At 44.7% G+C, this 21,665-nt stretch overlaps 1 protein-coding gene across 3 annotated transcripts in view; it reads right to left on the bottom strand.

Moving 5' to 3' along the window:
* Positions 1 to 21,665, bottom strand: part of RNF207 (ring finger protein 207) — a 1,212,833-nt gene that overhangs the window by 607,587 nt on the left and 583,581 nt on the right. For all 3 annotated transcript variants that reach the window (XM_069610286.1, XM_069610287.1, XM_069610288.1), the window contains one exon: positions 7,464 to 7,536. In XM_069610286.1, coding sequence (XP_069466387.1) covers positions 7,464 to 7,536 — 73 coding nt within the window. The remainder of the gene's footprint in view (positions 1 to 7,463; positions 7,537 to 21,665) is intronic.

The following is a 21,665-nucleotide window of genomic DNA, read 5'->3' as shown; positions in this document are numbered from 1 at the left end:
CAGCCAGGTTTGGTGGTTTGAAGATATCCAGAAAGGCCTTTCAAAAGCAGCAAAATCACTCAACAAGGGACTATTGGCGGAAACCAGGGGAGCAGCCCAAGCTAGAGCGTTGCCGGTCAAGTTACCTAGGATGTACCCTATCTTGGCCTTGTCTTGATTGAAATGGCTTGATCGAAACTGAAAATGAATCCGGCAATGGGTACAAAACTCCGCCACTCGACGTGGATCACCATCGAACTTCATAGACAATGACAGGATTGAGCTGAACCAGCTCCCAACGTCACGGGTAGCACTTCTCTGTATTTACGTGACGTCAGGACAGTGTAAACACTGACAGAGAAGGCCAGATGATATCCACTTCAGTACCAGCAGTTCGAGGGACAGATCTTCGGTATATCCTTGGTGGTAGAAATGGCACAGATACCGGCAAGGCACAAGACCAGTAGAAAATGTAATGGGGAGGCAGACCCTCCAAGAAGGAAGGAAAGAATAGGGGAAGAGAACTGACCACCCCAGGACCGGATCCCTTCCCAACCAAGGAAAGGTGCAGAACCAGAAGAACCCAGGCAGGGACATACCTAACCCCAAGGACCAAGTACCAGACTGGAACCCAAAAGGGCAAGGAACCAAGGCAGGGCAGGGCTCAAGGAACCAGGCAAAAAGGAGCACTGGGCTAAGCACGAGGAAGAAACAGGAACAGGACAGGAGCAGAACAGAGACTCAGGAAAAGCAGGGCTCCTGGAGCATATACACGGAACAAACCGCGTTGAGACGTGTTGTTTCCGGGTCTGCGGAAGCTATTTATGGCCTGGGACCAAAGCGAGGCTTGGAACGCAAGCCGCTGTCACTGCGCATGGGCGAAACGTCGGATACTGACGATCTGCGCATGCGCAAGACATTCAAGATGGCCGCGCCCAGGGAGCCGGGAGCCCGGACCGCGGTACGCCGTAGAGAAAGGCGCCAACACGGATACAATCTCCAGGAGGGAGACCGCCGCAGCTGAGGACCCCGACCCCCAGAACAGGTGAGTGGCGCGCGCGGCGTGACAGACTGTCACAACTCAGGATCCCCTTCCCCAAGTCTAATTATATTTGGTTTCCTGCTTTCACCAAAACAAGCTTCCTTGTTGACATCAAGAGGTTCTCTGGTCAAGGCGCATTTTTAGACCACAGGTCCACCCATCACAGGTCACTCAACCAGTCAATTCCAAGTTTCCTTCAGAGTTCAGTACATAATCTAATTAACAGTTCTTAGAATGCAGCTTCACAACTTTTACTACAGTGATTTGCTATAGACGTGGCTTTTGGTCCACCCATTATCTCTTAGTCTTTGCTTTTCAACACTGCAGTCAACCAGGACTAGCTTGCTTGTTATACTCAATGCAGTATTCCCAGGTGGCTTGTAATACTCAATGCTGTTTCAATAAGGGTAGCTTTTTCATAGTTCATTCAACCTGATATTCAAAATAAGTTATTTTTACTTGATTCACTAACTTCAGTGTTCATTAAGAGCCAAATGTTCTGTTTCAACCATTGCAGTAAATTACTTTCACTTACTTCATTCAGTTCGGTATTCAGTATTAGTAATGCAGTTTGTTTCATTCAAATTAAGGGAACAACGGGGTTCCATTTCATTCATTTTTTTTTCACTCTTAACAGCCATTTCTTGGGGATTTTGCTCATACTTCGTTTCTTGCGTAGCTCCCATTTTTTGGATCTCTATTTTGCTCCCATGCCGTTTCAGCAAACAGCTCCTCTTCTCTTGTGAGATTTCTTTGATTCATACAGAGACTTTCAAGAATGTGATTTCATACACGTGACAACTCTGCAACTATGTATAGCTTCTTTGTTCTATTAAAGGAATAGTGTGCTGTAAAATATTATTGGCTAAAAAGATGGGCATAATCAAAAATATATCTAAAAAATATTTTTAAATAAAGTCCCTATGAAAAGTATTGAGCAAATGAAGCTCAAACTCAAAAATGTGAAGCGGGGGAGCCCGAGAAACTTAGAAAGAAAAACCACAGCATTTTTAAATACAACCGCACTGTATTTCTGCCTGCTCTGGCTTTCACTTTGAGTCTCCTAGGCTCCCTTGGGGGAGCCCAGGAGACTTAAAGTGAATGCCGATGCAGGCAGAAACACAACGCGGTTGTGTTTTCAAATGCTGCAGTGTTTCTGCCTGCAGCGGTTTTCACTTTGAGTCTCCTGGGCTCAACTCGGGGGAGCCCAGGAGACTCAAAGTGAAAGCTGCTGCAGGCAGAAACACAACCCGGGTGTGTTTTGAAATGCTGCAGTGTTTCTCACTACGGCAGCTTTCCCGTGGAGTCTCCTGGGCTCCCCCGGGTTGAGGGAGCCCAGGAGACTCCACGCGAAAGCCGCCACAGTCAGAAATACAACGTTCTTGTATTTATGATTTCTGTGGTTTTCCAACCAAAGCAATCACAAATACAACAAAGTTGTATTTGTGATTGCTGCACCTATGCTTTTTGCCTTCAATTTACGTTTTCTGTGCTTCCCTGGGCTTGGGGAGCACCGAAAACATAAAATGAAAGTGAAGGCAACCTCCTCAGCTCATGCAGCTCTGCTCTGGCTGCAGTAAGCAAATGCTTCCACTAGGGGGCTTTTGCTGCTTGTTTAGTACCGGCAGGGCAGAGCTGAGGAGGCTGCCTGTAATGGCAAAATGGATGCTCCCATGTAAACACTTTAAGCCTTGTTTGCTCAAAGGTTTACATAGGAACTTTCATTACAAATATGTTTAAAGTATGTTTTAGACTATTGTCCCATCTTTTAAGGCAATAATATTTTAGAGCGCACTATTCCTTTAACAGTATTCAGAGGTTCCAACAAACACATCTTTCTTTCTTACCCGCTTGCTCTGTTACTTTATATTCACTCGCGTAAGACACATACCGGTTTTCTTATTGCATTTGACTCACCAGTTGTGTTTTCTTGGCTTTCCCAATGAATGTCTTTTCTCTCTGAGGTCAGGGTTTCACTGCCCCTCAGACACTCCTGGGCTCCCTTCTTTTCCCAGGAGAACAAGCCTTCTGTTGACAAAACTTCAAAAGGGAATACCACGCCTCCCAGCCAGTGATAGAGGTGTACCAAAAAAGTGGTGGAACTGTGACAGAGTAGGAAGGAAGGGAGCAACATGCAACATATTTTTCAAGGGTTGCAGTCATTTGCAGTCATGCAGGTTGACAGCTAATTGAGCTGAAACAGATTTCAGTTTATCTGTAATCCGGAGGTAAAGTGGAAAAGTGTGCTTTAACTTCACAAAGAACAGTTCCGGAATGGTAAAAATGGTTGCAAAAAGTAAAAATAAAAGTAGTGAAACACCACTCCCGACAGTTCCCGCTCACTTCAACCACTACTCCCGGCTCCCTTTCAGAGACTTCTCTGACTCCTTGGAGGTACGGCTCCCTGGCCACGCTTCCTCTTGCTGCTTCAACCTGCAGAACCTCAGTGTCTCAGCGTGTCATCGTCCTCCAGATGGTCCTGTGTAACTCGGGTTGTTATACTCTCATTCCAACTCATTCTCCCTCAAACTGCCCTCTCTTCCTGCAGCCCCAAACTTTAAACACCTATGTGGGACTAATAGGCTGCAGGTATAGGTAAAGGGTTTGCCTTGCCTGACTTGCCTGACCATAATTAAGTGAGTCTATGGGACATGCCTGACCTGCAGGCCTCTTTCTTCCCAGTACCTGAATGGTAAATGCAGGTAATCTTCACAGCTCCTAGTTGCCTCTTCCTCGTCTCAGTATTTCTATGCATTTCAAAGGGTGATGGAATTAGAACACTTTTACAATGACCCATAAAGGTCGGATAAATATTAGTTGGGTTATCATGAAGATAAGGTTTACTCCTAAGTATCCCATCTCTGCTCTTTCCCTTCCTGTGTTCAACCTGGCTGGTATGAAACTGATTCCTACCCCTCTCAGAAACCATGGAACTAGATTAACAATATCCTATTACCACTTCTGGGATAGGGGTTCCTTTCAAATAGGATGATCTAGAATACTGTGTCTTACCCGTGGGCCTCTCACCTCCAATCCCAGAGGACCCTCTATCCAGGTGATTCTACCTTGCTTGTCCACTCACAGGGCTAGGATCCAAAAGTGATGGCCTTTCCTTGGTCACCTGCATAGAGGATTCAAAGGGAGTAGAAGTGAGAAGACCCTCAAGTTTCTCACAATAGACAAACCTACTATGTTTTGCCAACACCATGAGGACTGGTATATCCTGCACATGACATTTATTTTAAAATATGGTAAATCAGCTCATAATTTATCTTGGACATATGTTCTGTCATCCTACCAGGCCCAATAATACAATAATAAAACACCAAATCATGGATATAAACCGGCTGGCCACAGAGAAGTCCCTTGTAAACAACATAACCATTTTTTGTCAACCAGATACAAAGAAAGATTATCACTGCATTCAACACTTTCCCCCAGCGTGATCCTTCTCATACTCCTGCACATTATGGCTGCCTCACTATTGGAGCAAAAACAAAGAGGTGATGGCTGGAAGGTTTAGAATGAATCTTAACCACTGGCATAGCTCTGGGCAACCCTCCAGACCACCGTTCTTCGCCTGCCAAGCCATTACAGAAGGGGAAAGACCATATGCAAATCAGGCTTGGCCCCACCCCAAAAGGGGCACTCCAGCCCAAACTGCTAGGTCACATCCCTTCTGCACGAGACCACAAGCATCCCCAAACATGTTTCGCCCTTGTTGGGGCTCATCAGTGAGGAGTAGCTTGGGTCTCTAGGCCCAGCAGGCACGGGACCCACGTCTGGGCATACCCGTCCCACTCGGGGTGACAAAGCAAAAACAAAGAGGTGATGGCTGGAAGGTTTAGAATGAATCTTAACCACTGGCATTGCTCTGGAAAACCCTGCAGACCACCGTTCTTCGCCTGCCAAGCCATTACAGAAGGGGAAAGACCATATGCAAATCAGGCTTGGCCCCACCCCAAAAGGGGCAGTCCAGCCCGAACTGCTAGGTCACATCCCTTCTGCACGAGACCACAAGCATCCCCAAACATGTTTCGCCCTTGTTGGGGCTCATCAGTGAGGAGTAGCTTGGGTCTCTAGGCCCACTATTGGAACCTGCACTATAGCAGGCCTCACCCCTACGATGAAAGACGATGCATGTTTAGCTTTTGCTAAGTCATAAAGGTTTCTCTTGTCACTTCTCTAGTGTCACCAAACTAGTTGCTGGGGGGGGGGCTCATGAGAAGGTTGTCTCGTAGGTTAAAACCCCTATCTATGGAGATCCTTGTTGCTACCACTACTTGTAATCAAATTGCTAAACGTTGGCATACCTCTAGTTCTTTGGGCCACTTTTCACAATGCTATTAAAGGCCATAAAGATGGGGTAGCCCTAGCTGCCCTTGAATGTTGGGTTGAGTCTGTAAATGAGCTGCCTTCAGAGGCCAAAATCTATTTGTTGGTGGGTGACGATTTCATTTGTAAGCTTGGCTCTGATAAGAAGGCTGATCAGTTGCACACTGTCGATGTCTTGCTTTCGGCGTGCCACATTGACTTTAACAGAATATTTGCAGGCATCAGCGCAGTCTACAGTTTCTCACCTGCATGAGGTTGGCTTAAGAAAAGTTAATGAAAGAACACTGTCAGATTTTCCGGTAACCCACATCTTCAAGGATACAAATAATAAGAGAAGTATGATAGACTATTTTTAGTCCCATTAAAGAACTGGACACATGTCAAGTACATGAAATAATGGATTGGCCTGAGGGTGACCACAAACCCTTGGTACTCTCTAACAGGCTTAGGGCACTAACTGATACTTGCTTACTACACATGTGCATAATGGTAAATCATACATAGGATATCGACATGAAGACAGGTTTGTAACTGGTTTGACTTTATTAAAGAATTGAAATGCCTATCCTGGCCCTACATCTACTGGTGGTGATTCCCTATGCTACAAATTGATGAAGAAGGTGCTTGTCAGGATGTCTTCAAAATAACAATCATCCTCTGTCCTAATCCTATTCTGTCCTATTGCCTGGCCTCCCACTAATAATATAGAAATATAAAGAACCCTAATAAACCTGTTCTGCTCCCTTTTTGGCTTGGATTGGCTAGCACCTGACCCCTGCCTTTTGGTAGTTGCAGTTATTTTCCCCTGTGGGTCTTTGAATCGCAGTCTGTAGATATAGTCCAAAATATTACTATGTACTCCAAAGAGGAGGATTCCTGACCCCATCAGCAAAACCTGTATACAGTTAAAAATTAAACAGCAGCTGTTCCTTCCTTGACACTCTGTTCGAAGGGTGCTCCTGGCCCCTTCAGCAGGATTCTCATAAAGTCACAAAGTTCTTTCTCTAGTTAAAAAATCTGTTTCTGTAGTTCATCATTGTTCTTGCCCTCTTCAAGGGTCCTGATCCTCTCAGCCTCGCGTGGGCCACTCGGCTATGTTAGCCCTGTGTATGTTACACTAGGTTTACCCCCTACAGGGGTCTTGGTTCTCTCAGCTTCTTGAGGATTGCCTGGATTCATCACAAATCTCACTAATAATCTGTGTGTCCTTCAGTGGAACGATTCACTTTCCTATAGAGTGTCGTTTTGGAAAAGGGCAATCCTTGTTGATGCAAAATTGCATAACAAATTCAACAGATATGATTTTTGTGATACACCATGCAATGGAGCGTGGACCATGGGGAGTGGGGGGATGGACAGGGCTGGTAATGGCCCACCAGCAAAATGTATGTGTAGTTCCAAACTAAGTTGACACAATATGAGCTTTAGATGTACTGTGTATTCACTAAATACATCCCATATTCAATGTTATTGTATCATTATTTCCCTGGTTTTTGTATATACTTATGTATTCATTAGTTCTTTGTAGCAGGGTTGATCCAACTAAGGTTTGTGAGCCTGAGGCCCAGTTTAGTAATGAAGACTCACTGGTTCTAAATGATACCTGATGGGAACATACCCCTTGGTGTTTGCATTGATTATTCTGTAGTTCCTGTCAGAGATAGAGACAGCCCTTTTGTGATTATCACCAGTAAAAAGGGCTCAGGGTGTTACCTGTCTGTCCACATTGCAGGGTTTTTCACTATTATTACTAAATGGGGCTCCCTGTGGGGTCATAGTATTTTCTTTTGGCACAGGAGATGGACTCTGCATCTGCACATATTGCTTGTGCTCAATCTTTCATGTAAAAAAAAGATAGCCACCACCAGAAATGAGTGTATGTCCCTTTTCTATTTCCATGGTGTTAGGTGGGCAACTTTTTGTGTTTTTTAATGTCATTTTTAACTTTTGTATCATATTGTCTTTACCCTAAATTTAACATTTCTTTTGCAGTTTGCTTGGATTATCTTTGGCTGTTTTTTCACATATACACATCAAGTTAATATGTTTCCATAAACCACTCAAAAGCTTATTCTTAGCTATAGTAACAAACTTTCTCTAGTATTACCTGTAGTGTTGGCAGTAGGGAAGCCAAATGGGAAAGTTGTTCTTTAAAAGCTTTTTCCTTTTCTTCATGTTGACTAAAATGGTACACAGAAAGCAAATGTATTAGTTAGAACACGTACAAACCCTTTCCATTCAAAATCTATGCAAGCATGAGAAACTACACAGTTCGTTCAATTTATTTTTTAGGATGTGAATACGCTTAAATTACTATATGATCATGCTATCTTCATTGTTTCTGTTTCTCCTATAAAAAAAACCTGTTTCCTGCTAGACTGAATACTCATTTACTAGCCTTACATTTATTCAGCCATGCCCCATCAATCTCCTGGACAACTATTATGCACTGGCTTTTCCAAGAATCCCATTTTGCCCACGGGTCATGCTCCAGAAACCTCTAATATACACATGATCTCCCATTGTCATTGCCTGCAACCATTCCCAGGGAACACTGTGCTAGGGGCATAATGTTCGACAATGTCACAGGTTCCACCATAGCTTGCTATCATGCCATATTGACATTATGCTTAGGCAATGGCGTCAGGCCATGTCCTGTGCATATTCTAGACACCCAATCAGCACTATAGACATGGTCAATGGCCATGTTCAGTAAGTTCTTTGTCTGGGGCAAGGACTGTTGATATGCCCTGGGAAACTCCAAGACACATAGTCATACCACGGGACATGCCCTATACTTTGCATGGGACATGACATTCTAGACATCTACTATGACCTGACATCTCCAAGAAACCCCTTTTGCCAAGCAGGCACTTTGCCCATGGCATGGTCTTCCACCTCACCATCAAGTCATCTGTTGTGTTCAATGGGCATGGCCTTTGGCTATGCTAAGGGAACTACGAGCCTGAGTCTGAGACCTTTGTCAGGGCCTATGAGCCACAAGATGGGTCCATGACCTTAAACCTGCCCCAGGGCAGCCCCTAAGCAAGGTCAACAGGCCACCCTAGACCCAGTTCAGACCAAGTTCAATGCTCATAAGGGCCCCAAGTGAGAGGCACGCTCCTGAGAGATCCACCTCTGGACTAACAAGACCCAGGTAAGTTCTGCAGGCCACTAATCTAGGCCCCCATAGACTTTATTTATGGGCTCAAATCATGTCTCAGAGTTGGTCTGAGGGCTCAAGCATGTTCTGAGTCCAAGCTTGAGACAGTGGGCCTAGATCAGGCTAGGTCCTGAACCCAGAAACAAACTGTGCCTGTGGGGGATCAGCAGGGCCATTGGTGAACATTCCTAACTCCAGCCTTGCCAAGAACCAGGCAGAAACAGAGGACTGTGTAATGCCACTTTTAGTGTTTTTTCTTCTCAGATATTGGGATCTACTGCAAAAAGACCACCGGCAACAATGGCAATTGTTTGGCAATTTTTCTGAGTGCTCAACCCAATACGAATGTCTCTCTTGACAAGGGTCCTTCCAGTGTGTCCTTGCTGAAATGTACATACAGTCATACATCATTGGCTTGTTGCAATATGTTTCTACCGTACTTCCAACAATTTGCAGAAATCTAGTAACACCCAAATATCATTTGGGCTGCACATAGAGGCATCCAGATTTGCCTTTGATACTTGATATTCAGGTGATTTATTATAGTAACTAGTATTGTTTTTTGACTCTGTTGATACGGACGAAAGCATTCCAATGTGGCTTACACATGCGGACACATCTATAGTGTGTTTAGCCAGGTGTTTTGGTAAGGTTTAAAAATGTTGAAAATATATGCCTTATTTAAACTATATGCATATTTCATGCCTAAGTCATTTCTTTGACCATATCTGTGATTTGGTCCTTTTTGTCCACTGATTGATTCATATAAAGTTGCATATTTTGATTCACTTTCTTCTTGTTCTGTTTGCATTAATAAAACACATATCCAGCCTCTGGAAGGAAATTAAAGCGACTCCTGATCTGACAGAGACCCTATTAGCTCCTCTGACCTCCGACCTCCACTATTCGGGTCAGATCCCCATCCCTAACTTCAATCACTGGCTTTCAGAAGCACTCAGCTCCCTTGTCCCTATCAGACAAAGCTATTCACCCAGATGGTTCACCCCAGCCCTTAAAAAACGGTAAACCGTGAACCATATCCTGAAGCCTAGATATCGTGCAGACCCATCGTCAAACAGCAGAATGGCCTACTCCTTCTCGCTCAAGGTTTATTGCCCAGAAAAGTGCAAAGCCAACAAATCCTACTATTGGAACTGAATCTCCAAAGACCATCAAGGGAATTCTTCAAGCTGGTCTCTGAATTCAACACCCCTGGCCCCTGCCTGCAGCACCAACACTCTCAGCCACACCCCATCCCTCTGTGACTCCCTCTTAGACCTCTTCGACAACATAACCCAAGAGAGACACAATTCCACTGTCTCAAAATTCCATGTGCTCTCCCTCCCCTCCCCGACCTCACCCACATCTGAACCACCCTCCATCATTCCACTCTTCTCTACCTTCTCACCACTCTCCCCCCCAGAATTCCTTGAGATATTATCACTACGCTGGGCCCTCAGGATCCCCTGCTCCCCCACAGCCCCCCACTGCTAAAAGAAATATAGAGAGCCACCTGTGCCGGCCAACTCGCAAGATCCATCATCAACTCATCACACTATTCTGGCATCTTCCCAGCAGAATTTTAGACTGCCTACATCAAGCCTTTCCTCAAAAAAGACCTTCCTTGATCCTCTTGTCCTGACCAACTACAGACCCATCTCAAAGAACTGCTATATAGCTAAATTAGCTGACCGAGCAGCATACTCGCAAATATGCATCTTCTCAAAATCAAACAAGATCCTTGACTCCACCTAGTCTGGCTTCAGACCTTTATGAGAAGCTGAATACTGCCCATCTGGGGCAATCTTAAATGACACTCAGCCTCAGAAGGTTGAGCCGCCCTAATGGTTCTCGACTTCTCTGCAGTGTTCGACACATCAACCAGTCCATCGTCTCCAAGAGACTACACACCCTAGGCATTAGGGATTCAACCCTGAATAGGATATTCTCCTTCCTCTCCAACAGAAATCAAATAGTACACATGCCTCTGTTGTTTAATCTCTACCTGATCCAGCTACCCACACTCATTCAATCTCATGTTCAATTGTGCTACAATTACGCAGACACCCAAATCATTTTGAAAATCCCAAACAGCCCTGCATCTACCTCTCCTGATCTCACAACCTGCCTTTCAGAGATTTAATACTGGATAGCGGCCAACCTCCTCCTTCTCAATCCAGGAAAATCTGAGATCTTGCTAGGTGGGAAGACCGCCCTCTTCCCTCAACCCACCCCTGGCCACTCTCTCTATGCCCACCTCCCCCACCTCCAACACAGTAAAAAATATCAGATATTATGAATGCAAACTTGACCCTGTGACATCACATCAACTATGTGGTAAAATAATGTTACCTACACGTTACACGTATGCATCCTCAGCCATCTTTTTGCTTACCTGACCTTCCCACACAAAGTCTCAGCGATCATTGCTATCATCCTTTCACGTCTAGGCTATGCTAATGCCCTATACCTGGGGGACCCCACATTGCAATTTAGAAAACTCCTTCAAGGCGATGTGCATCACCCATTGAGCATTTTACAACAAAGGACCGGAATACCTGAAGCATAAATGTACACGCTACAGGCATAACAGAAACCTCAGATCAGGCCCAGCACTTCTTGTCATCCAAGTGACAAAATCAACCCATATGGGGGGTTCCTCCTTTTCAGTCCAAGCACCCACTATCTGGAACTCCCTCCTATTAACCATCCGCTGCATGGAGAACCACCTTGCCTTCAGGAAGGTACCCAAAACCTGTCCTTTGCTCCCGGCACCCTCGCACACTTAGTCCGGTTCTCACACCCGACTCTTGCACTAACCACCACCTTCCCTCGTGGGGAATTCAAACGCAAAAGAGGAGTCAGTTAGGTGGATCATAGCACTCCTTCCACCCCTATACAATATTCTCCCCCCAACTAAAACGAATATGCTTCATTCCTTCTTCACAGGACCCTCATGCACTGTGTCCCACAGAATACAGCTGAGTCCCATGAAAATCCAGTCCAGCTGTTCAATTAGCCGCACACATTTGAGATACACATTATTTGTCTAGACCTTGCCCTAAACATACATCATCCTACACCCCAAGTGTTACGACCCATTGACTACAGCTGAGTCCCATGCAGAATTCAGTCCAGCTGTTGACATAGCTTGACTCTTAGACAATTTGACACAGCACCCATCTCCACGCCTTTGTAATATGGGCTGCTGTTGGATATCTAGCCATTCTCTACCTACCTCTATCTGGTTATAAACACACACATGCATTTTACCACTTCTTTCATTACTTTCAACACAGACTATGGTCTTCTGAAGGGCAATCATCCTCACAGTTCTTCGAGGTCATACCAATGGCAGCAGGCGCTTACAAATACCACCTAACGTAACAACATAACATATTTTATATAACTATGCTTTTTGTATGTTGACTATGGATGATTTGGGTTCAGTGTAATACAATGAATGTAATTATTTATCAAGAATAGTTTGCATTTACAAATCCAAGTAAATTAAGTATATATTTTTTTACAAAGAATATTGTTGAAATGTCTTTATGCACTTTAGTCAACCTATTAGTAGTTTGGCAGAAAGCTAGCATCATTTGGCCTGTGTTAAAAAATGGAAATAAATACAGATGTATTGCACCAAATAATTGTATCCTAGAATGGAGCTCATAAGTGAGTATTGTTGGGGGCAAATCATATTAAACCAGATAAAAAAACAGAGGTGAACGCACCCCCCAACCATCTGTGCCACCTTAGCACAGAAAAACGAAAGGTGATCTAACAGCACTAGCCTTCACAGAAGAAGAGTTTATAAAATATTCTTTGTCCATTAGTATCCCAAACATAAAATGCCAGTTTACATGAGCAAACAACTTCTCGACATGTTTGCAGTTACATTTAGTATATTCAGCCAAAGCTTATGGATTTGAATCCCCTCTCTATTCCTTTCATAATTCCCATTTGCTTTTACTTCGTAAGGTCAGACAATATACCTTTAAACCCTTTTGCAACTACTTATGCAAAGAGTTAACATCTAAATTTATCAATAATATCACCTTATAACTGATACAATCTTCTGGTGCCTTCCCATGCTTTTGTTTAACAGTTATTGCTTTTTTGCATGTCATATCAGGAATCCAATTTCTCCAATTGCCTCATAAACTCCTTATAGCAAAAAGGATAAATAATTGTTTGAATTTGTTTAGAACTCAGCACGCTCGCTAAGGCCAGGCGACTTCCCACTTTGCAGATCACTGAATGCATTATCACTCCCGACCAACTGCATAGTCTCACCAAAGTCCTTTGGCGCTGGGATGTCAAGCTTGTTAAGACCTATGCTATCTAGGAAAGATGTGTTCTATTACACATTTGGTGGTGCAGTACATTTCTGGTCATCATTATATTACAGACTTTTTTGTGTTGGTTTCTGCTCCATCAAGCTCTTTCTTTTGAGTTGAAGTGGAGGATTTATCTCCAGCGTACTGCTGGAACTGCATTGGCCACCACCAAAACTCTGGTGGTTTACTGCAGTATCATTAACACTTGCATTAAATCAGTGAAAAATCCCCATGCAGTCCTATATACTCCAGAAATGGGATTAACACAATTTTGCCACCATTCTTAATCCTGCGGTACATCTGTGGGACTGAATGGCGGTTACAGTGTACACATTTAATGGCCCAATATTTCCAGCTCTTGATGATGTCTTCAAATAACTCCTTGCATAACCAGACATTGGACTGGAACATTGTTTACAGGTGTAAACAAACTTTCATGGCTAGAAATAATAATGGGAAGGGTTCCTGTTTTTCCCGAAGTTTGACCAAAAGCACTTTATGCATTTCTATTCTGATTCACTAAATGTTTGTGGGTCGTCATCGCAAACTCAGCTCTGGTTAACTTAAATAGGTTTTCCTCAGTTGGGAATTGTTAATAAAACTTTAGTCTGTTTCACTAAATACCACAGCAGCCATTGTTCTTTAACACAGCAGCCATTCTTCTTCTTCTTTTTGATGCCGGATAGAAATTCAGTACCTATGAGCCTGAGAATCACTTTCAGTTATTTCCAAAGAATATCCATTGTTGCCCTGCTTCCTTTGTTAATTGTAGAGTTGCATTCATCTTGATTTCGATATTTGATTTTAAGCATTATTATTCTTTAAGGCAAATTCTATTTGTGGAGCATATTTTGGCAATACAAAGACTCTTACAAAGTTTCAGGTCCTGCCCTTGATCTAGCCTTGTTCAGATGTCTGGTTGTTGACCTTGGTTTTTTTCTCTAGGTTGTGTATTTCACAGGGTTCCCAAACTCTTCTCAAAGTCTGCTGGCCTGGGCCTCTATGGCAAACAAGTCTTGGGCTGGGGAAAACTTGAAGCACTCCTCCAGGAGGAGAAAGTGGTGGTAACTCTTCAGCTTGGGCTCAGCCAGTCACAGTCTCCGAGGACTGCTCAGAGAAGTGCCTATTCACTGGTCAGATCCCTGTTCTAGAGTTATGATACCTGGGAGGCCCATTCACTGTATCCACCTAGAATATGCTCCCTGCCCCCCATGTTAGATTCAACCAACTCACACCCCCTTCCCCAGTCCTAGATTCTGCCCTGAACTGAACCTATCCACCAGAACCTCCTTTCCCTTTTTTGGGAAGTAGCTGTATTGCTTCCACTTCCTCAGCCCTCGTACATGTAGCTCCCTCTCTAGGTCTTCCCTCTCAATCCCTGATATTAAGGGCTTCTAGCTCTTTCCACTCCCCCCACATGTTCTCTTTCTTGATGGTGTCAATTTCTCTCAAATATCCTCTACTGAAGGGCGACGCCTCTTTGCCTTGATGAAAACATCTCCTTCCAACCTCAGGGAACTTCTTCGACCAGCCTCTCCCAGACTCTCACTGTTTTGCTGATGGTCTGCCTCCTTCACAATCCAGGAGCTCCTCTCCCCTGATTATACATCCCACTTTTTTCAACCTCAACCACTCATTCTCTAAAGTCCTCCACTCCCAAACAACTCTCCTGCTTCTTATAGGATTCCACTCATCCTCCAATCTCTGTCTGACTCCCACTCGAACTTCCATTTTTCTCCTCCTGTTCTCTCAGTACTCCTCTCTCTTGCACTCTCCACCAAACTCTTTCCTGCGGGGGGGAACGCTAACTCCCCACCCTGCCAGACTGAGAATTGTTCAGCAGGGTCTCTCTTCCCCAGGGTGCTGCTCACTGGTATTAAGGACACCTGTGTACTGGGGGCTATGCTGTTTTCTGATTTGGCCCTGGGCGATTGAATAGAACCTTTTTCTTCACTTTAGGAACTGAAATGTTCTTAGATTTTGGGGTTACAATCTCCTTCACTGCAGGAGGTCTCGTGCATTTCATGACAGAATCTGAACATCCCAACAGTGGTTTATATTGAAGAATACAAGGTTCATGGCACTGGTTGGTGTAGAAAGTGTTGCTCTTCATTTAGTGATTGGTGCAGTCACATTAGCACAGACCTCCGAAAATACTGTGTTCAATTCATATGACATCCAATATCAAAGGTGGTCTTGCCAGTCTCTCCTTCAGTTTCAAGTGCTTCATGGGTCATTGTCCCAACAGCAAACATTCTATCATGCAAATGCCTTACTTTTTGCCCTTTTTTCTGTTTGAAGTGTTGCCATTCTACAGCCGGGACCCTCAGTAGGGTGCAAATTCACACTCTCCTTATAGCACTAAGCCTTATTGATGGCCCTTGACGGCTTGTGGGCTATAATGTAGGGCTTGGCTCTGCTATAAAGCTGAATGGTACCAACCAAAGGCATAGCACCTTAAATAAAGTTCAACAACATGTCTTAGGGTTATTTACAAGGTTGGTCGAAAAGGACAACATAAATAACTACATTTAGAATGTCTCTCACAATTCCCCTTGTAGAATTTCTGCCCCTCCACCCCATCATGTACAGTCTTCGGGTGACAATTTTTCACTTAGTCTTCCTGCTCTCTTGGCTATGTATTTTGTTGGTTTGAATATGGTGGAGAGACCGGCTCTGCGGGTCGCAGGTTAGCATTTGTGATTGCCCTTGGGTTCTGCACCAACCGTGGAATCAGATATGACTGGGACTCACTACAAGTTGGCTGGGCTGGAAATAAAGTGCTGGTAATAATGTATACCGGCACTTTTCCGGACTAGCCAACTACAAGTTTGCTGGTAGGGTGGAGGATTTACCTCCACCTCTGAGCTGGAGGCATATCTGATCTACCACCCTACTGACAATAAACTGCCAGTATTATCGGCCCGGTAACACCAGTGCCGGTAATAACGGCAAATCCCCCCCGTGGAGTCCTATGGGACGCCAAGGAATGGGGATTTCCTGGCATTTCTGCCAATTGGAATCTGCCGTAATTCAGACAGATCAAGTGGTGGAAATGGTATTACACTTTTCCGGTATCCCACCGGTATAGCCAGCAGGATACCAGCAAACACATGGTCTTCCATAAAGGTCCAGAGTGGTAGACTGACAGGAAGCAGCCATAGAATCTCCACTGGTTTCTCATTAGGCCTCTCACCGCCTCCCTCTTCCCAGGTTTCTGGTTCTATGCCACACCAGTCCGCACTCTCTCCCTCTTCCTCAACATCTCGCCACATACTCAAACATATAGGACCTCCTCATATTCCCTTTTTTTGTCTTCACCGCTGCTCCATGCTTCACCTGCGCTCCTTGGCACTTCAACATATGCTTTGCCCCACCTGTTCAGTCTCAAATATCTGTCCAGTCTTAGAGTTCTCTTCATCCCACTCTGCCACCTTACAAATCTTATGGAACCTGACGTACCCATCTCCTCTGTTTTCACCCTCCTTCTCCTCCTACTCGTTCAAAGTTCTGATGTTAGTCTTCTCTTCTAATCTCTTCTAATCCTCCTCCTCTCTCCAAGTCCAGACGATCTTCCTCCTCTCCTCTTTTCTCACCTTTCTCCTCCTGTACGCAACTCCTGTCCTCCTGCTCTTGCTCATTCTGCTCTCTTCTCAAGCCTTCTCTGACTGAACTCCTCCAAAAACCCACGCTTCCCTAATCAACCACTTTCCTAATTTAAGGGCCTGGCCTTTTTTTCCAGGGACTGTCCCTGTTCAACAAGTTTCAGGTCTGAGCCCTCTTATGTCTTCCTACCAGAATAGCTACTTTGCAGTACAGCATAGCTCACTGGCCGTGAAGGGGGGTTTAACTCTGTCCCTTCTGCTCCACGAACCAAGCTTTCTTACGAAGGGGCGGTCATCTTGAATTGGCATAGCTCACATGCTCGAGAAGTGCAGTCACACGGAAGCCAGACATACAGTGACCTTTCAGAGTTCTCAACATCGAGCCAGTGCAGTTGATGTAATGCTGGGGAGACATGGTTGAATCTACAGAGCTGCACTAGCAGGCTGACTGCTGCATTCTGTAAAAATTGAAATCCGATACTTGGGCAGACCCAAGTATGCACTGTTTGCATATTCTAAATTAGGCCAAACACGGGCAATCACAGCTTGAACTCGCCTAGAAAAATCCCAAACAGGAACCTTTGTCATCAGAAGGAGGAGAGTGTAACAGCCCTGTGTCACCACTGTACTCATGTGTGGGGTGAAAAGGAGGTCAGAATCCACAAATAAGACGCAACTGTTTACCAACTTAGTTGGCTGTGTAGCATCACTTAGAACATTATGTCATAGATTAAAAGGCCAGATTGCCGAGTGTTCATCGAAGATCAATATCGCTTTTTTGTCAGGATTCATCTTGAAACTGTTGGTTTGCATCCATGCCTGCATAGACCCATGCATGTTAACATCCAAATCATGGACGTCCTTTTCCTATAAAAATGTAGTTCTTCATGTCAACGCAGCAAATAATATGTTAACACGTTTCCATCAATCTATTCAAGTTTTTTTTGTTCAATGTCTATGCCTTTGCATAGTTCAGCTAAAAAAATGGTGTGCTCTATTGAGTAGGAGCCTGGAACTGTAAGTAGTATTGTATTATTTATTTATTTATCGCATTAAGTAGGATTTGATAAAGAAAATGTAAAGGTAAAGTAAGTTGTGGGTATCTGTGAATAGGAGGAGGCCTTAATAGAATGCACTAATTCTCACCTTTTAATGGGCCATTTTCAGCAAGACTCAAAGTTCAAAAATTCCTTTGGGGTTCCTCTCTCATTATTTAGATGAATCCCATGAGTAGTTTTTCACAGCATTCAATCAGATGCAAAATGGAGAAAAATATGCACGTAAACTGATAAAATGCTCAAGTTATAAGTCGTATCTTCTCTCCAGAACAACTGCACCAACTCTAATAGGGAAATTAAGAGTCAGCTTCAGGTAGTCCATGTGTGGGAGAGTGAGATTGAGAGAGGTCGATTTCTCGTTCATACTCCATTTCCGCAACCGCCACTGTTGGTCCTGTACCTTTTTGCCATACTAATTACAAATGTCAAAGCCTGACTGAAACACAGCAAGCAGGCCATTGGCTGATGGTAACATCTCCAAACGTAAGCGTGATTTGTAAACAAGTGTTTCCATGTTCTGTAATGGGAACAACGCCAAACTAGATTGCAGTAAAATTTCGCAAAAAAAATGATCAAAGACAAACATAAACAACGTTATTCCTGCATTCACTTTCAAAGCAAGCTGATGATAATCGGTTTAGTTCTTTTAGGTCCGCACTAGAAAGATATAGCAAACTAGAAGAAAGCAGAACGATCCAATGGGTCTAAAGGTGACACTTTCCCTGCAATAACATAGCATTAAGTCCCACGTTCATATGGCAATAACAGCTATAATGTCCTACGCAGGACTTACCTTTTTAGTACACTAGCAAACCTCTAGGGTGCTAAAGGCATTTATTTAAATGAGAAACCGCATGCCAATTTCCATATAAAACATCTACACAGAAGATGGCTGCCACAGGAAATATCAAAGGGTGTAAGTTCCTTTTCTATTTCCCTGGTCATGCCGACAGTGAGCAGGACGACAAGCAATAGGCTGGAGAGAAAGCGTGGACAGGTAAGTGGAAGGTGGACGGAGGCAAATGTTAAGGTGCAGAATTAGGTGATCGACACAACAGTGGCACGATTGTTGTTACAGACTTTTATTTCCCAATAAAGAAAAATGGAAAACCTTCCTATCCCTAACACTAATGGGGGTTTCCCTGCCTCAAAAAATAAGCTAAGGGTTCTAGGGCGTTGATGCCGCCTTTGTGGGGTGAGAAATGTGCCATTGACAAAGAGGTCTCCCGATGACTTTATTTGCAACTTGTCTGCCCATCTCAGGTATGCCCGCTTGGTGGTTAAGGGGGATCCGTTTATGAATCTTGCTGGAATTAAAGGGGAGACCCTGGTTTGGATGCCACTTTTTTGCGCAATTCTTTTCCAGGTGGTGTAAGTAGTATGGACTACGTTTAGCGTGGTATGGGGGATGCCGAGTTCTCCTAGAATTGTCGCTCTGAGGAGGTATGGCGTCGCCAGTGCTCACTCGATTTGAACATGGGGTCTGACGAAGTCAGTGGAATACCAATGCCCTAGGAACTGGGCTTGAGCGGCCCAGTAGTATCGTTCTAGGTCTGGGAGTGCTAAGCCACCTTTTGTCACGGGTTGGATGAGCGTAGAATATGCCACTCTCGTTACCTTGCCTGCCCATAGTAGGTCAAGTATCAGGCTCTGAATTCGATGGAAAAACCATTGTGACAGTAATAGAGGAATGTTTGCAAAGAGGTATAGACATTTTGGTAGGATTACCATCTTGACCAGGGAGACGCGACCCCAGAGGATGAGTGGGAGGCATTTCCATCTATTTATTTTATTTTGTAGTGTTTCCACTGTTGTCTCGTAGTTATCTTGCATGATGTTCTGGTGGGATCTGGCTAGAAAGATCCTGAGGTATCTGACCTTCGATTGTTGCCAGCTGAACCCAAAGTCGTCTGCGAACTCCGATGTCGCTGCGGTTAGGTGGAATATGATGGATTTGGAGTGGTTGATCTTCTGAGAAGTTGCCGAATTTAATGACTTTTCGCATGATTGGGTTCAGGTTTTCTGTGGGGTTGTGTATGAATAAGGCTATATCATCCGCGTAGAGGGAAATTATCATTTTGTGGGGTCCGATGCGAGATATGTTAAGATGACGAGCTCGAAGGTCGGACGCCAGAGGTTCCATTACTAGCGCAAACAGCACTGCTTACAGGGGGGAACCCTGTCTTGTCCCCCTCTGTAAACTTATTTCTGAGGATCTGGTATTCCCCAGGGTGATGGTGGAGGTTGGGTCTTTATATAAGAGGGCAATTCGTTTGAGAAAGTACTTGCCTAGTCCCATGCGTCTCAAAACTTTGAAGAGGAAGTTCCATTCACGGAATCAAATGCCTTTTCGGCGTCTAGTAGGGCTGCTAGTGCCTCGGTCTCGGGGTTGAGTGCCTCCATGGCTCCGAACATTCTCCTGATGCCGAATGAAGTGTTGCGGCCGAGTATAAAGCCTGCTTGATCGGCCAGTGCCAGACCCGGCATTAAGGGGAGTAGTCTGGTTGTTAGGATTTTGGCCAGTATTTTGTTGTCTAAATTTATTAAGAATATTGGCCTATATGAGGCACAATCTTTTGGTGGTTTTCCTGGCTTATGAAGGAGGATCATGTTCGCCTGGCGAAGGATTGGTGGTAGCGTTCCGGTTTCCAGTGCTTCTTCATAGACCTGTGTAGGAGCGGGCTAGAAGGTGGGCGCGTGCTTTATAAAATTTGCCTGTTAAACCGTCTGGGCCTGGAGCTTTGGTGTTGGGGAGGTTTTTAATTGCTGTGAGAATTTCTTCAAGGGTGATAGGGACTTCAGTGGTTTTTGCAGCTCTTGGCTGGTCCAGTATAGTTCAATGTCCTCGAGGTATTGGAAGAGGTCTTCTGAGTCTGCTGTATATTTGGTACTGTAAAGTTCTTGGTAGAAGATGTGAAATGTTTCAACAATTTCTTCTTCTGTGTGTACTAGGTCTCCATGCTGAGATCTGATTCTCTCCACTATGGTGGGTTTCCTTTCTGCTGCTATTAGCCGGGCTAGGAGGGCTCCAGGCTTTTGGCTTTCCCCATATTGGCAGATTTTGTGGCCTCGTAATAAGAACTTTAGTTCTCTTTCTGCTGCTGATCTGAAGTTGTCAAGTTCCACTTTGAGGGCAGCCAGGGATCTGGGGTCTTTCGACTGGGTGTATTTTAGCTCCCATTCGTTCAGCTTGGTTTCGCTGGAGGTTAGTTCACTTCTGATTAACTTTAAAATGCTATTTTCTTTCGCCAGGCACACACCCCTGACGTAGCTCCAATGTTATACAAAGATTCCCCTGTTTTCCTTCTTTTAATGTTTCACAGATTTAGGAAGAGTTAGGACTCCCTTCCCCAGGTTTTCTTCTCAACTTTATATTTGATTGCGGGTTCTAGGCCTTAGCTAGCCGACACGTCTATCTTCTGCCCAAAGTCCTGCAAAGTGGAGGAATGGTCCTTTTCTGACTTCCTTAGGCCTGTTCTTCACTTTCTTAGCATCAGCCTCTTTTTGTATTCCCCCTTACAGATTCAGTAACTCTGCAGTGGGCCAAAATTACTTTGGCTGTTTTTATGGGTGTGGTTCCCAGACTCACACTTTCTTCCTTCTATGTTTAGTCCACCGGGTATACTAGCCTGCCAGGTACCGTGACTAGGATGATTGCTCTGGATGCCGTGATTGCCTTTGTAGGTGTGAGTCCTAGGGCCTCATTATGAGGTTGGAGGTAGCCTTGCCGGTTTTACTTGCATCCGGGTCCGGCACCCACGAATGGGCAATTACCTGGCTATTCCAGCCCAGCCGGACCCAGTAATTGCCCATTCACGGGTGCCGGGCCGGTATGTCCCCGTTCCCATTTGAGCCCCATAGGGCTCAATGGGAATGGGGAAGGTGGCAGCACCGGTACCGTTAATAGCGGTACCGGTGCCATCATCATGTACTGCTCGCGGGTCCTGATACGGCCACCAGGTCAGACCTGGTGGCTGCAATGGCACCTGCAAGAAGAACTCCTAGTATGGCGGTAAGGTAGCAACGGTGCCGGTAGCGATACCAGCGCTGTTGTTGCCTTACCGCCATACTTGTAATGAGGCCCCTAGACTCACACTTTCTTCCTTCTATATTCAGCTCACTTGGTATACTAGCTTGCCA

The sequence above is a fragment of the Ambystoma mexicanum genome, chromosome 8, assembly GCF_040938575.1.
Source record: "Ambystoma mexicanum isolate Mex_15411 chromosome 8, UKY_AmexF1_1, whole genome shotgun sequence".
NCBI classification, from domain to species: Eukaryota; Metazoa; Chordata; class Amphibia; order Caudata; family Ambystomatidae; genus Ambystoma; species Ambystoma mexicanum.
The sequence above is the reverse complement of the archived record's forward strand: the minus strand, read 5'-3'. Positions and strand labels throughout refer to the sequence as shown.